At 44.7% G+C, this 13,238-nt stretch overlaps 1 protein-coding gene across 3 annotated transcripts in view; it reads right to left on the bottom strand.

Annotated features, from left to right (window-relative positions):
* The window catches only part of Pik3r1 (phosphoinositide-3-kinase regulatory subunit 1), a 72,906-nt gene that overhangs the window by 849 nt on the left and 58,819 nt on the right, over window positions 1-13,238 (bottom strand). Inside the window, exons 1-9 of one of the 3 annotated variants that reach the window (XM_059276190.1) lie at window positions 8,785-8,912; window positions 4,898-5,000; window positions 4,008-4,106; window positions 3,577-3,757; window positions 3,224-3,349; window positions 2,056-2,198; window positions 1,697-1,873; window positions 1,536-1,604; window positions 816-986 (exon numbers count right to left, since the gene is read on the bottom strand). In XM_059276190.1, coding sequence (XP_059132173.1) covers window positions 816-986; window positions 1,536-1,604; window positions 1,697-1,873; window positions 2,056-2,198; window positions 3,224-3,349; window positions 3,577-3,757; window positions 4,008-4,106; window positions 4,898-5,000; window positions 8,785-8,800 — 1,085 coding nt within the window. In that variant the 5' untranslated portion in view covers window positions 8,801-8,912. Of the gene's footprint in view, window positions 1-815; window positions 987-1,535; window positions 1,605-1,696; window positions 1,874-2,055; window positions 2,199-3,223; window positions 3,350-3,576; window positions 3,758-4,007; window positions 4,107-4,897; window positions 5,001-6,607; window positions 6,933-8,784; window positions 8,913-13,238 lie in introns of those variants that run through there. The other 2 variants (XM_059276189.1, XM_059276187.1) reach the window with 2 other exon arrangements.

Below are 13,238 nucleotides of genomic sequence, written 5' to 3'. Positions count from 1 at the left end.
GGCTCTCCTTGAAGTGGCATCACAACTGTCCATCTATCTTGGCATTTATTCGGAATTCTCCTAGTCTCTCGTCCTAACTCAAAACCCTCCCTCTGTCCGTCTTATAGGAAGAGTTCTTAAATGAAGCAGTGATTGGCATAGACTATAAGGTACTTTTAGTGTCTTTCCACGCAAGAGGACATTTGCTTCTCTGTCCCGAGGATGCTAGTGACTCCAAACCCACTGTTCGTTCAGTTGACTCAGGGTCCCCATATACAGCCTGTGCTGATCTCAGTCACTCTGAGTGCTAGGATTACAGACATTATGCTCAGCCTTCAGGTTTTACTTTTCAAAGCACTTCCCAAACTATTATGAAGTAAAAAGGAATTAGGCTACAAGACAGAAATGTGTCTCCTTCGGGGTGTATCTCTGCAGGATCGCAGTGGGGTCCTCCCTCTTCTTGCTCTGATCAGTCCCTGAAGGATTACTTTATCTATTTTAGGTGACGGTCTCATAAAAATGACCTTGCATTCTAACTATATGGACTTTTAGAGGGGTGGGGACAGCGGGAAGGCGTGGCCATTTCTGTTTATAACTAAGATGGGGGGCGGGGAAGACTTCAAGACAACTAGAGATGAACTTGTCTTGACACTGGACCCCAAGTCCCAATTGTCCTACCATATGGTGACAGGTGTCTGTTAGGTTCTTAACAGGTTCAGTTATCTGCCTAGGCTAACTGCGCTGTGTGATTCTTTGAGGTTAAGATGTTTTCAAACCCTGACCTCCAGGGACTGAGTGAGTGAAACCTAATGAATAATTTTTTGGGGGTTACTTACACTACAGAGCAGGCATAACAGCCCTGCTTACTGCTCTCCCGGACCAGAAAAGTGCCATCTCGCTTCCCTCGTAATAGATTCTCGGCTTTGTTCCGGTTGCTACTTCCAACATTCCACGTCTTCTCGTCATGGTGGGGCAAGTCCTCATCATCTTCTACCAGTGAGTATTGGCTACATGGGCAGAAGCGAAGGTTTGTGAGTGAGTGAATGAGTGGGAACCCCAGCCTGCCCCAAGGTCTCCTTCCAAGCAGGTGGATCAGAGGACTCAGCCTCCCCACCAGTCCCTAGCGTGAAGGGTTAGCAAAAGTCATGCCTAGCTCCATTTTCACATCAGCCATCACCCTTAGGTACCTGGGCAGAGGGCAAGGACAGTACTGAGAAGACTGTCAGTTCTCAATTCCAACCAAACATATACTTAGCCTTCAAGATACACTAAACGTAATTGTTTGTCTCTCATTGTTCCAAAAATATTTGGGGATTTTTCTGATGTTCAGGGACATCATTATGGACACAAAGGGTCAATTTACACAGTTGTAGGGAAAACAAAGGAAAATGAAACCAAAAACCACTCCAGTCTTCTGGGCTCAACTTTCCCTTTGCAAAGATAACTCTGGTTAACGTTACTGAGTTTATACATTTTTGCTTGAGAGACGTCCTAAGGTCAGTGAAAATCTGTTCACAAAACTCCCGGCTGGCTTCCCACCTCCTGCGGCTACTTACTCTTCCGTGTTTTCGTTTCCTAACCACTCGTTCAACTTCTTCTGCCGAACACCTTTCTGTGTCAGCCACCTGAAAGAGTTTTGCAAAAGAGAGAAGGCATTGAGGACTCCTCCTTGATTTCAGCCACTGGCAATTCTTCAGGCTCTATTTCAAACACTTACATCAAGTATTGGTCTCTTGTCTTTCTCAGCTGAATGAGGTCTGGCTTAATGCTGTTCATGCGCTTGTCAATCTCACGATACTCAGCTGCCTGCTTCTTCAAGTCTTCCTCCAATCTCCTCCTACTGTCAATGATCTCACTGATGCGAGACTTTAGCTTATCGTAATTATGCATAATCCTGCAGGCAGGAGAAACATATCGCTAAGTACCTGGGTACACCATGCCAGATCCCCAAAGTTAAGCTTTGTTTATATTCCATTTGAAAATTGCTCAAATGACAGGAAGAGCATCAGTGACCAATCTTAAACAATTTTTGATACTTCTGTCACAGAGGTATTGGGATGCTCATGGCTCATCTACCTTTGAATTTCTTTCTCGTTGCCTTCACGTTTAAACTTTTCTATGTATTCTTTGCTGTACCGCTCCTGGGTTTGGCACTGTTCTTCAAATATTTTTATGGTTTCATTAAATGCTTCAATAGCTGTTCTTTTCATTTGAATTTCCTGCAACACAAGTTTCAGAAGACAATGTCATCCCTGTCAGAATACGACTTCTTCCTGTGAGAGACAGGCTAGCTCGTGACGTAATGCAAGCGTGCTGCTAGTCGGCACAGTCATCCATGGGCACCGTAAGCTTAGTCACAGGAGTGTCTCTCCCCCCTCCCCCCCCCTCCCCCGCCACTAACAGCCAGATACTGAAGTTCCTTATTGAGATGATGTAATGGCCACACGGGGCCTGCGCAATTTTTCTCATCAACTTCAAATCATCTCTAAATTGCTTAAGTCAGATACAACAGCAATGCTATGCAAACAGCTGTGTGGTATTGCTTAGACTACAGTAACAAGGGGTGGGGGTGAGGAGAAGTCTGCACTGTACATCCTTCATACAGGACCAGGAGATAGGGAAAGCCGGCGTGTACTCTGTTAGCAGGGCTGGATAGGAATTCACAACCTCTAGTCAAAAGGATCTAGAAACAGACGTTTCTTGTGGAGAATTTTCTGTCTACCTTCACTTTTAAAAATTATTTCTTTTACTTTTTTTTTTGAGATTACAGTATAATTGTACTATTTCCTCCTTCTAAACTCCTATATAGCCTTTCTTGCTCTATTTCAAATTCATGTCCTCTTCTTCACTAACTATTTTGTGTGTGGGTGTGTTCCTAAATATGTAAACACAAACTGGTCAGTCTTTTAAAAGGCAATTTTATTTTATATCCACGCTGCTTTCTCCTTTGGCAATCAGCACAGTGAACACAGCCACTTCTCCTCACAGCAAGGGGGGTGGATATGAAATTTCCATCCCAGAGCCTGGACAAACTGGCATTAGCAGTTATTATTAATGTCTAGCCTGGACAGAAGTCTCCAGTCAGGAATTACATTGCATCAACTGAAAGCTCACAATGACCCTGCCAGTTAGAAGCAAGCTTAATGTAGGATTCTTATAAGCATAGCTACCCTGAAAAGGGTTAGATAATTCTTCTTTTGAATCTGATTATAACATGTGTTAGTCCAAAATATCTTAAACTCACCTGGGAAGTACGGGTGTATTCCTCATATAATCTATCATATTCCCGACTTTTTTCTTGAAATTGAGTATTATATTCATGTAATTTCTTCCCTACAGCTTCAATATTATCTTCTTTGACAACTTGATCCTGGAAGGACATACAAGGAGGAAAACACAACTCATTTGGTAAGGTATTTATTCAAATAACAATCCTTAATGAAATAGTCAACGTGTTATCTGACTCAGCCACTGTGAAATTCCAGTCATGGTGTAGAGTTTGTCAAAAGCTGATTTTCTATGTTGTCAAATCCTTTTCTACATTGGAGAGTGGCTCGGCCCTGTGTTACTGCAGTGTGAGGAGTTCTGAGAAATTACCTGCTGGTATTTGGACACTGGGTAGAGTAACTTCACATCCAGCTTGGGGTTATACTGAGCTAGGGACTCATTCCGGTAGTGGTTTATCAGTTCAACCACAGAGTTGAAAGTTAATGGATCAGAGAAGCCATATTTTCCATCTCGGTGAAATATTTTGATTAATTTGTTATTTCCTCCTTTCCTGTAAATACAATATAAAAAGAACGGTTATTAAAGTGGTCTGATGCAGTAGTGGGGGGCTCTTGGGGAAGAGAGAAACAGGAGAAGGAAGTGGGGGAGAGGAACAAGTATGGTTTGAAAATTCTATCATGAAACCCATTACTTTATGTGCTGATTGAAGGAGGAAAAAAAAAAAAAAGAAGTCTAATGAAGATTAGAAATGTTTTCATGACAACCCAGACATCCCCATGACAGCTGACTTCCTGGCTCACCTTAGTGTAAGAGTATAATCGCCGTGCATTTTAGTGGATGCATCTCGTACCAAAAAGGTCCCATCAGCTGTATCTCGGAGTTTTTCATTCACTTCTTCCCTGAAATCAACACAATATAAAACCATGCTTACTCTTCAACTTTAAGTAACCATACTCTTGCACAGACAGACACACACACCATTTTCCCTCCTGCACTCAGGATTGCTATACCATTGGACCAGACCCTTAGCCTGAACAGACACTATTCTTTAAGACATGGAGCAAAAAATCCAGCAGTTCCATATCTTTACATCCTCCTGTGCTTGTAGAGTCAAATGTCAGTATTGCACATTTTCAAAGGTAACTAATAATTTCTCTTTGCTTAAAAAAAAAAAAAAAGTGCATGGTACATACACTTACGTTGGTACACACCCATTTACACTATTGGCATATCTATAATACAAAGGTTTTTTTTTTTGTTTTTTTTTTTCCTTTTCAACCAGTTTCTGACAAACCGGTGCAGAAAGTCATAATCCACAGAGGCTCTTCCAGCCCACTCACTAACACTCTAAAAGCTAAAAGGGTGTGCAAGGAGAGCAATAACCTGAATTCCTAAAGTCCCCGCTTACTAGAGAGAGCGCAGGCAGTGCTCTATCACCCTGGTGCGCCCCTGACATCTCTGTCTGTCTGTAGGGAAGCTTCCTGGGTCTTTCATTTCCTGTGTCACCCAGCACCCACGGTGCTCCAGCGCTCAGTGACTTTTCTGGCTGTCTTTGGAAGAGAACCAACTGTGCTTCATGCTTCTGTTGGATGACATCCTAAAAATGGGACTCAGCAAGCTGGTGCTTTCTGTTCTTCCTGGAAACCTCCCTGCAGCTGGTGGACACGCAGAGCCTCGTGGCCGGCCTTACCTCGAGATATCTCCCCAGTACCATTCGGCATCCTGTAAGGACATATTGTTGTTCATGCTGTTGTTGGCCACAGTGGCGGGCTTGGGTGGCTTCGGAGGCAGTGCTGCAGGTAAAGGAGGAAACAGAAGTTGTCTGCCGTCCTAACTCCAAGTGCACATTTAAAATTAGGCTCTTATCATTTCAGATGAACAACATTTCATCACAACGGAGAGAAAGGGCAAAGGGAGGCAATTTTATTTTCATTAAAAAAATGCATAAAAATTCTATTTTCAGTTAAAAGGCAATTGAACTTACTAAGACGTTTACAATGGAGGAGCGGGGTAGGGGGAGAAGGAAGGAGGAGGAGTGGACACCAGAAATTCACAATTCTATGTACCACGGCGGATACTTGTTTTCAAAAGACATCTCAGAGTATGGTTAAAACAAAAACTGAAAAGGAGAAAAGTAGGAGGGGAGGGGAAGGATGACACGACAGACAGACATACCTAGAGGTTAAGAAATAAATGGGGCTGACTATGGGAGAAAATCTCAAGGCCAGCCCAGAGTCAACGTTTCTCCCTCTAGACTGTAGCTGGAGCTGCCTGGGCAAACAACTTTCATACAGCTAAAGTAAGTAACTAGGAACATCTGAGCAGCAGAAATAACAGGAGTTGCCTTTCATTTTTTTTTTTTTCTCTCTTCTTTAATTATGAAAGACAAATTTGGTTGCTCTGTCCTGCAAGAGCGCAGTAATCACATTTTTCAAAGTCCTCATTTACAGCAGTATGCTTTAAGAACTGGGTTTCTCTATGTTAGTGTTTCAGGCACAGCTCTGCCAACGCCACTTTAGGAAACTCATCTGTGACCTAAATCTCCTTAGCCTTCATGTTACTATTCTGCTGGGGGACACTGTGCTCTACATGTTAGGTCTGATTAACACCCCTGTCCCCTTCTTCAATGTCAAATCAGTATGTATACAGTGACAAAAAAAAAAAAAAAGTGACAAGAAGCCCTTAGCATTTCTGAGTTTCCTCATTACAGGGAGGGCTGACCCCAGAGGGAATAACCAAAGAAGCCTAGGCTTTTTAGCCAAATCTGAAACCATTAACTCTGAAAGCACTGTGAGTGCTTTAATTTATGCTCCAGATGATTTCAGGTGTCTAGCAAGACTTTTCCAAAGGCACAGAAAGCCAACTTCTTTTTCTGTTGTAGTACCTCAGCAGGAGAGAGCAAGCGAGTCCCCACACCTGATTTACGAGTGTTTCAGGTCACCAGACATGAGTTTGAGTCACCGCTACATCTCACATGCTTTCTAAAGCACCCGGCATTATCCCAGCAAAGTACCACACTGCCAGAGTCCACAGCCAGCAGAGAAAACAGCACAAAGGACACATTCCCTTAATTAAAGTAACAATATACAACAATATAGCCCAAGTTGCCAAGGATCATAATTAACAAAAGACGCCGGCAACGGAAAAGTGGAATCTAGTTCCCATCCATTCAGCAAGACCCAGCAAGTATCAAATACAGCCCGAGCTGCTTGCTGCTACAGTCAAACAATCTGTTTAATTTTAAAGTTCTAATCAGACTAATTTTAAACCGTGAAACAAATCAGTAAAAATAGCAGCCTCAAGAGGATCTGTTAACAGCAGCTTTCCAAAAAAAAAAAAAAAAATTTTTTTTTAAAGTCACAAAATTAACTAGCTCTCTCCGTTAATACTGCAGTATTACCTGGTGGATCCATTTCTATATAAAACATCAAGTCCGTGCCACAGTTTATATCTGTCTTGGCACACTCTAAGTCCAGGTCTTCCATAGTCCAAACCGTGGTGTACATTTGTGCGAGAGTTTCCTCGGCTGTGCTCAGTTATAAGAAAAGAGTCCGGCTTTCTTTGTAATGGTGTCTTGGAATTCATTTTAAAACCTATACGGGGCTGCACTGTAACCTATTACATCACACGCCCCAGCCAATCAAGTCAGAAAAATGTCACCAGACCACTCCTGCTTCATCAGTTCTCCTGGATGCCAGCCTCACACAGCCCCAGCCTCTCTCCGAGAACCTACATGCCACACAGCGGCGATGTCTACATGCTCATCATTTCGAAAGGTGTTTAATTTGCCTGCTCTCCTCCAGCAGTGAGTTCTCTAATTCCCTTTTTATTACTCCTTGCAGCAGCGTGGTACATTCCGCTGTTGGCAGATTGACAACAGCTGATAAACTGCAGCTTCTAGCTCTGTCCCTCAGTGCATCTGGGCTTAGAGATAGCCTGGCTATTCGGTGGTCTAAAAACCTTACAAAGGCATCGGACTACTACCCCTAAGCTCTATTTTATAGTCCTTAGAGATCGCCCATGTGTGTTAGAAGCAGAAAGGATCAAGCGCTCTGGATATTTAAGACAGTCTTCCACAGGTCATAAATGCAGCACATTAAAACGGGAAGTCGAAAGACAGGACTCAGGCAAAATGCCTCTACCAGAATATCCCAAGGTCAACACAAGACTTTACAGAGTAAATCATGAAAACTCAGCCCAGGAATGAAGACACCTATTATTTGCAGAAATGATAAACATAATGGTCAACATTGGTGGGTTTCAATGTTTCTACCTAACAACACTGCACAGCATGGTGCTTCTGCCAAAATAAGAGGCCATACACATATCAGAACGCAGAGTTCAGGTGCTCTCTGCCAAGTGTCTCATTCAGGAACCCATCTCACTGTGAGCTGCTTTAAAGAAGGTGATGTAATCTCTCTCTCTCTCTCTCTCTCTCTCTCTCTCTCTCTCTCTCTCTCTCTCTCTTCCTCTCCCCCCCCCCCTTAGCTCAGTGCTTACTGGGGGGGGGGACGACGACAATACCCCTTCTTAGCAGTGTTCAATATAAAGAAATCAATTTCCCTACAAATCTAATGATTTACCTTGGTTCTTTAAATCATTCTGCATGTAATTCTGTCACCACAACTGGAGCTTGTTGTGCACTGGCACTGGGAGCCAGGATCTCCTGACATTTACATTATTATGGAGGGTACTGCTCCCGTGTAAATGTGGCTTCATTTTAAAAACTAAAGTGGGCTTTGTGGGCGTGGAGGGTATGTAGCCGTGTGGAGATTTATGGAACACAGAAGCCCCTTTAGATTTCTATCCCATTTGGAATCACACAGCATTCAAAGCAGAGGAAGGCATTCTGTTCCCTGGCTCCTGTGCATTTCAGTCCCCTCTCTAGGGCATTTCTGCATTATTGGAGACAGCAGACTCAACCCTATCCCTTTCAGTTCACGCTTCTCTATTTGCCTATAGGTTTAAGTAAATCTAAACTGAACTTTAAACCTAAAGTAAAATTTAAATAAAAATGGTAAAAGTGGTAGTAAAGTATATCCTTAGACAAGATTAAAATAATAATAATAATAGTTGAATAAAAATGTTGAATCTTCTCCCAAAAGTAAAGAGACAAGTCCCCTTGGCAGCATAACCCATGGGTCAACCCAAAGGGACAGTGTGCAGTACTCACAGTCTAGCTGCAGACTGCTGCTGCCATGTGGCAAGGGGACCTAAGGGGCAGGTCAGGGAGACAGGTGATTTTCCGTAGTCTCTGCAAGCTCTGGCTTGGTCCCAACCTCCTGACCCTTACTTTCTCAACTCCAAACCAAAACCCCATCTCTTCCCCGCAGTGTCCCCCCCTGGAGGACAGAAGGGAGTGTCTCCCCTAATCTCCCATCTGCTCTCCCCAGGCAGCACTCACCCAGGCGCACACACTCCCAATGCACACACACACACACACACACACACACACACACACACACACACACACACACACACACACACACACACACCCCGGCCCCAGCCAAACTAGAGAGGACGGCTTGCAGATAAAGAGCCCGGTGCGGAGAAGTGCATAAATGAAAAGCGACTTACTTTGTAGGTTATGCATTTCAGCGGTTTCGCTTTGAACTGCCAGTATCCCACCGAGAGAGAGAAAAAAAAAAAAAATCCAAAGAAGCTGTTCTTCCAGCAAGTGGGCCCAGCCCCCGAGGCTCCCCCGCCCGCCAGGCACCGGCAGTAGCAAGCCTAGCAGGAGGAGAGCGCGCAAGGCGGGGGCGCGCGACTCTCAGCCCGGCCGCCGGCTCCCCCAGGCTAGGCTGCCGCCGGTCCCTCCGCCCCGCGCCCCGCCCCGGCAGCACGTCCCCGGCTCGGCGAGCCGAGCCCCCCTGGGTCGCGCTACTGCACCGGGGAAGAAAGGAGCCCTGGCGGGCGCTCGCACGTCTCGCTCAGATAAAGATCGCGGCTTCATGATTAACTTGGGCAGGTTCAAATATTTGCTGAGCTAGGGATTTGTGGAGGGGGTGGGGGGGGGGAGGGGGAGGAGCACCCAAGTCAAAGTCAAAATTGTCATCAGGCTGACAAGTGGCCGAGGCAAGACTGACTTGCTCATTTTCGCCTTGGAAATGAGAAGGGCATTGTAAGGGGGCGCTGAAAATAGTTCTCCCTGGTGGCCACGGTGCTCGTGTATGCGCTGGCAGCCCCCGCTCCGGGGGCTCAAGTGGCCCACAGTGAAGCGGGCACAGGAAACAGCCCAGCTAGTTCAGCAAAAAAAAAAATAGAGTCAAAGCCGCGTTTGTGAAGGCCTGAACCTCTTGGAACAGCCCAGAACGGGGTGCCTCGCTCTTGTGTCCACCTCCTCCCCCACACTGGCACAGTTGGCCCCGCAGGTGTGACAGGAAAGCCCTTCACTGACAGCATGGCACACGGGCTGGGCTGGCAGCCCCAGGAGGACATCCTCCTCCATGCAAGCCCAGATTTTCAAGAGGTCAACTTCAGCTCACCTTCAAATGGTCCTAGGACTTTCTAATCAGACTTTCTAAGAGGTGTGTCTGCACTGGGTTAACTGCTGGCTGGGAGCGGCACAGCCCAGGACAGAGGAGGACACACCTTCCTTCCTGTGGCTTCTAGTCCTTTATTTCAGAAAGTCGCAACTAACTAGGTTTAGGATTGTTGGCTGGCCCGAAAAGAATTCATGTCTTTTCCTCGGAAATGTTCCCACCACGTCCACACGGAAGCCCCACTTTAACCTTTTGAACGATAAATAAAAGTCTCAAAAGCCCCTAAACCTCAAAACATAACAGTAATTTAAATATTACCCCAGGCAATTCCTTCATCCGGTAGGGGAGAAAAAGCCCCAGACAAAAAGAACCCAACCCTTCAGACTTTTGGTCCCAGACTCCATTCTCTGCTCTTAGCTTTCCTTGGTCATGAAAAGTAAAAACTGGTAAGAAATGGAATTTGCTTTCTTTTAGGCCACATTGAAAAAAAAAAAAATCATACCTATAACAAAACTCTAGCTTCCTGTTTTTCTCCCTTTTAGCTTAAGAAAAAAACCAAAACCAAACAGCTTTCTTATTTTAATGCATTGCCCTGCTTTAAAAAGAGCCCCTCTGGGAGAAACAGACACAATGGCTTCTTAAGCATACCTGTCTGGACCTACCTCAGAAACTCCTAGAAGCTTTAAATGTAAATCTGATAGTTTCAGAACAAAAGTATCTACAGTAAAGTAATATACTCTAGAAAAGCCTTCAAAGAGCGTGAACACCTTGTTTCAAACAATTTCCTCACAATATGTACAATCACCTTACCATGGAGGCTCTCTTATGTGACTGCGTGAGAAGACTCTTTCCCCACTGAGATTCATGCTCTTTATAAGCTTAAGGAGGGAGCCCTCTGCTGGCAGAACTGAGTAAATCACTCCGGCTTAAGAGAAAACCATCAACATCACATTTCATCCATCAACATCACATTTCATCTTCTCTGGATCCAAGATGTTCCCAAAACTAATAGACATAATTAAAAGTGCTACTGAATAGACAATTCACTAATAAAGGCATAGACGTCACAGTACCTAGGAAATAATTCCCATTGGGCTGTTAAGCCCCTTTAAGAAATCCTGTGCTTTCTCAATGTCCCATAGCACTCAGGAAACCTTATCAGCATAACTGAAGGAAGGCTCACTTCACCTTCTGGATGTTTCAAGCTAGCATGCATCCCTTTCCTCTGGGGTTTTGTACAACTCATTTCAGAGGCAAAGACAGGCCATGAATCTACTTTTCAGCAGACTTCACAGAATCAGAAAACTTTCTCATGATTATTACCATGTGTTTGAAAGTTGTGTGACATGGTTTCTGCCCTGAATAAGTCCTCTTCCAGTATCGAGTGAGCCATAGCCTGAGACCTGGAAAGCTTGCTTCTCAATGGCTTTCGTGTGCCACTATTGATGAGCAAAAAACATGAAAAAGGAGACAGCAGAAAAAACTTAAAGAATCACAGTCATCTAGGGTAAAAGGAACATGTTCCTTCATAATTTTAATGTACCACAACTTAGAAAGTAGGGCCATCCAGTATGAAGCAAATCTGTAACTCCATGTTCAGGGATCACAATGAACCACACATACTAAGGAAGGACACCCTTTTCAGTCAGTAAACAAACCCAGGTTTACATATGCAAAAAGCCAGCCACAGGCTACAGGCTTTCTGCAAAGGCCCGCCCACTGTCTAGCAGAGAGGGGAACTCTTTCCCCTGTGATTACTGCCACCTCCCCCACCCCCTTCCTGTCCCTTGAGAGACAGAGAAGGCTGTACCATGAGAACAAAAGTAAAACCATCCCCCAGCACAGGCACAAGGCTCCCAATGCTGTTGCAGATCTTGAGTAAAACTGGCTAGTTTTAATGAGATGGAGTTGGGCTCTCCCCCTGTTCACCTCTACTTCAGGATATGCATCTTTTCCAAAGTTTCATTCCTTACCTTTGAAACAACTTATGTCAGACCACATTTTAAACCCACTGGGAGAAAGAAAGAAAAGAGAGAGAGAAGCATAAACTCTGAAAGTTATTTCCCTCTGCCTTAGCATTTGCTTACGTCTCAGCTGAAAACCCAGGGCAGAGTATTCCAAACAAGATACATGAATTAAGCTCTTCAAGAGGGATGCAATGCATCAGTGGTTAAAAATTAACTTTGACGGGTGTAGGAGGGTAGGGAGAGAAAGTCACTTGTGGCTTCCTCCAGGCTTGAGGGTTCAATGTCAGACTCCAGTTATGCTACATTAGTATTTCTGAATACATCCATGAAATCCAAATCATGGGTGCTATTCAGAGGTACCCTGTGTTCACTGGATCTGTTCCTACTGCGGTTGCCCTGTCAAGGTCAGCTTAGCTCCCCTTGTCTGGGCAGAGTAAGGAATTCCAGAAAGCCTGCTGCTCATCTTCAACTATATCAAGGATTTCTTGTAGTGGAGGGAATGGCAAGCTAACCAGAGAGCTCTGGAAACAAACTGTCCACATCACCTGCCCACATCTGGACCTCCTTCTGTAAACACAAGGAATCTTTACCTCAAAGGGCTGCTGGATGCACAAAATGTTTCTAACATTTCTTCGAAAACCAAAGTTTATCAGTGTATGTGTATGATTGGAGAATTATTAGTCTGTGCTCCTATCTGTAACTGGAGTGGATCAAAATGAAAAATTGCTTTTGTCTTTGCCTTTTAGAAATGTAGGCAAACCAACTAAACAGTTTTGAAAAAAAGAAAAAAAAAAACACAGGACAGTTAAAGGTAAGGGAACAGGGGCTGAAGAAGACACACATAGTGAGTGGGCCATTTTAACCTGCGCAGAAAGGACACTAGGACCTACTGGGACACACATGAAGTGGAAGACACAGGGGACGCTGTCTACAGTCGTACATTTTGTGCACTGCACAAAGGCACATTGGCAAGCTGTCAGGGGGTGTGGCACTGACATCCCGCCACTCCACCCACCAAACCACACGGCTTATTCATGTCAGCTCATTTAATCCTAACAATCCTGGGAGAGCAACCCACTCTTCTTTCCACTGTACATCTGATGGGGCCTTGTCCCCAAACCTACCCACGTGGCACTGTGGCCCTTTGCTCTATGTTGTCCACAGGATCTTACTTCCCTCATTTTTAGCTCCTTACATTCTGGTAACTTCAGAAGGCTCTTTGAGTGGACACTGAAAACAGCCCCATGCTTCGAGATGGTTCCAACAACTTAGTCATGCAAAGATCGCAAAGAGGACAGGCCGGACCCAAAGGTAGCTCCTGGGCAGACCCAGCTGTGCCATACACTGGTCGGGTAGCATAGAGTGCGCCTCTCATCTCCGTTTCTTCAGGGTCCCAGTGGTAGCTTATAACCCTGTCACTTAAAATGTGATCTTGGGTCGGTGCCTGATGGACCAGTTTGGAGAAACCCATTCTTAAGAGATCGTGATGTACAAACGTCCTAGCTTGAGTGGGCACAACCTAAAGAAAACAGCCTAAAACACTTTGATTGGCTGGTTTGCTGTCCATCTGCGTCAAAATGCC

The sequence above is a fragment of the Peromyscus eremicus genome, chromosome 11, assembly GCF_949786415.1.
Source record: "Peromyscus eremicus chromosome 11, PerEre_H2_v1, whole genome shotgun sequence".
NCBI lineage: Eukaryota > Metazoa > Chordata > Mammalia > Rodentia > Cricetidae > Peromyscus > Peromyscus eremicus.
This window is presented reverse-complemented; position numbering and strand designations above follow the sequence as displayed.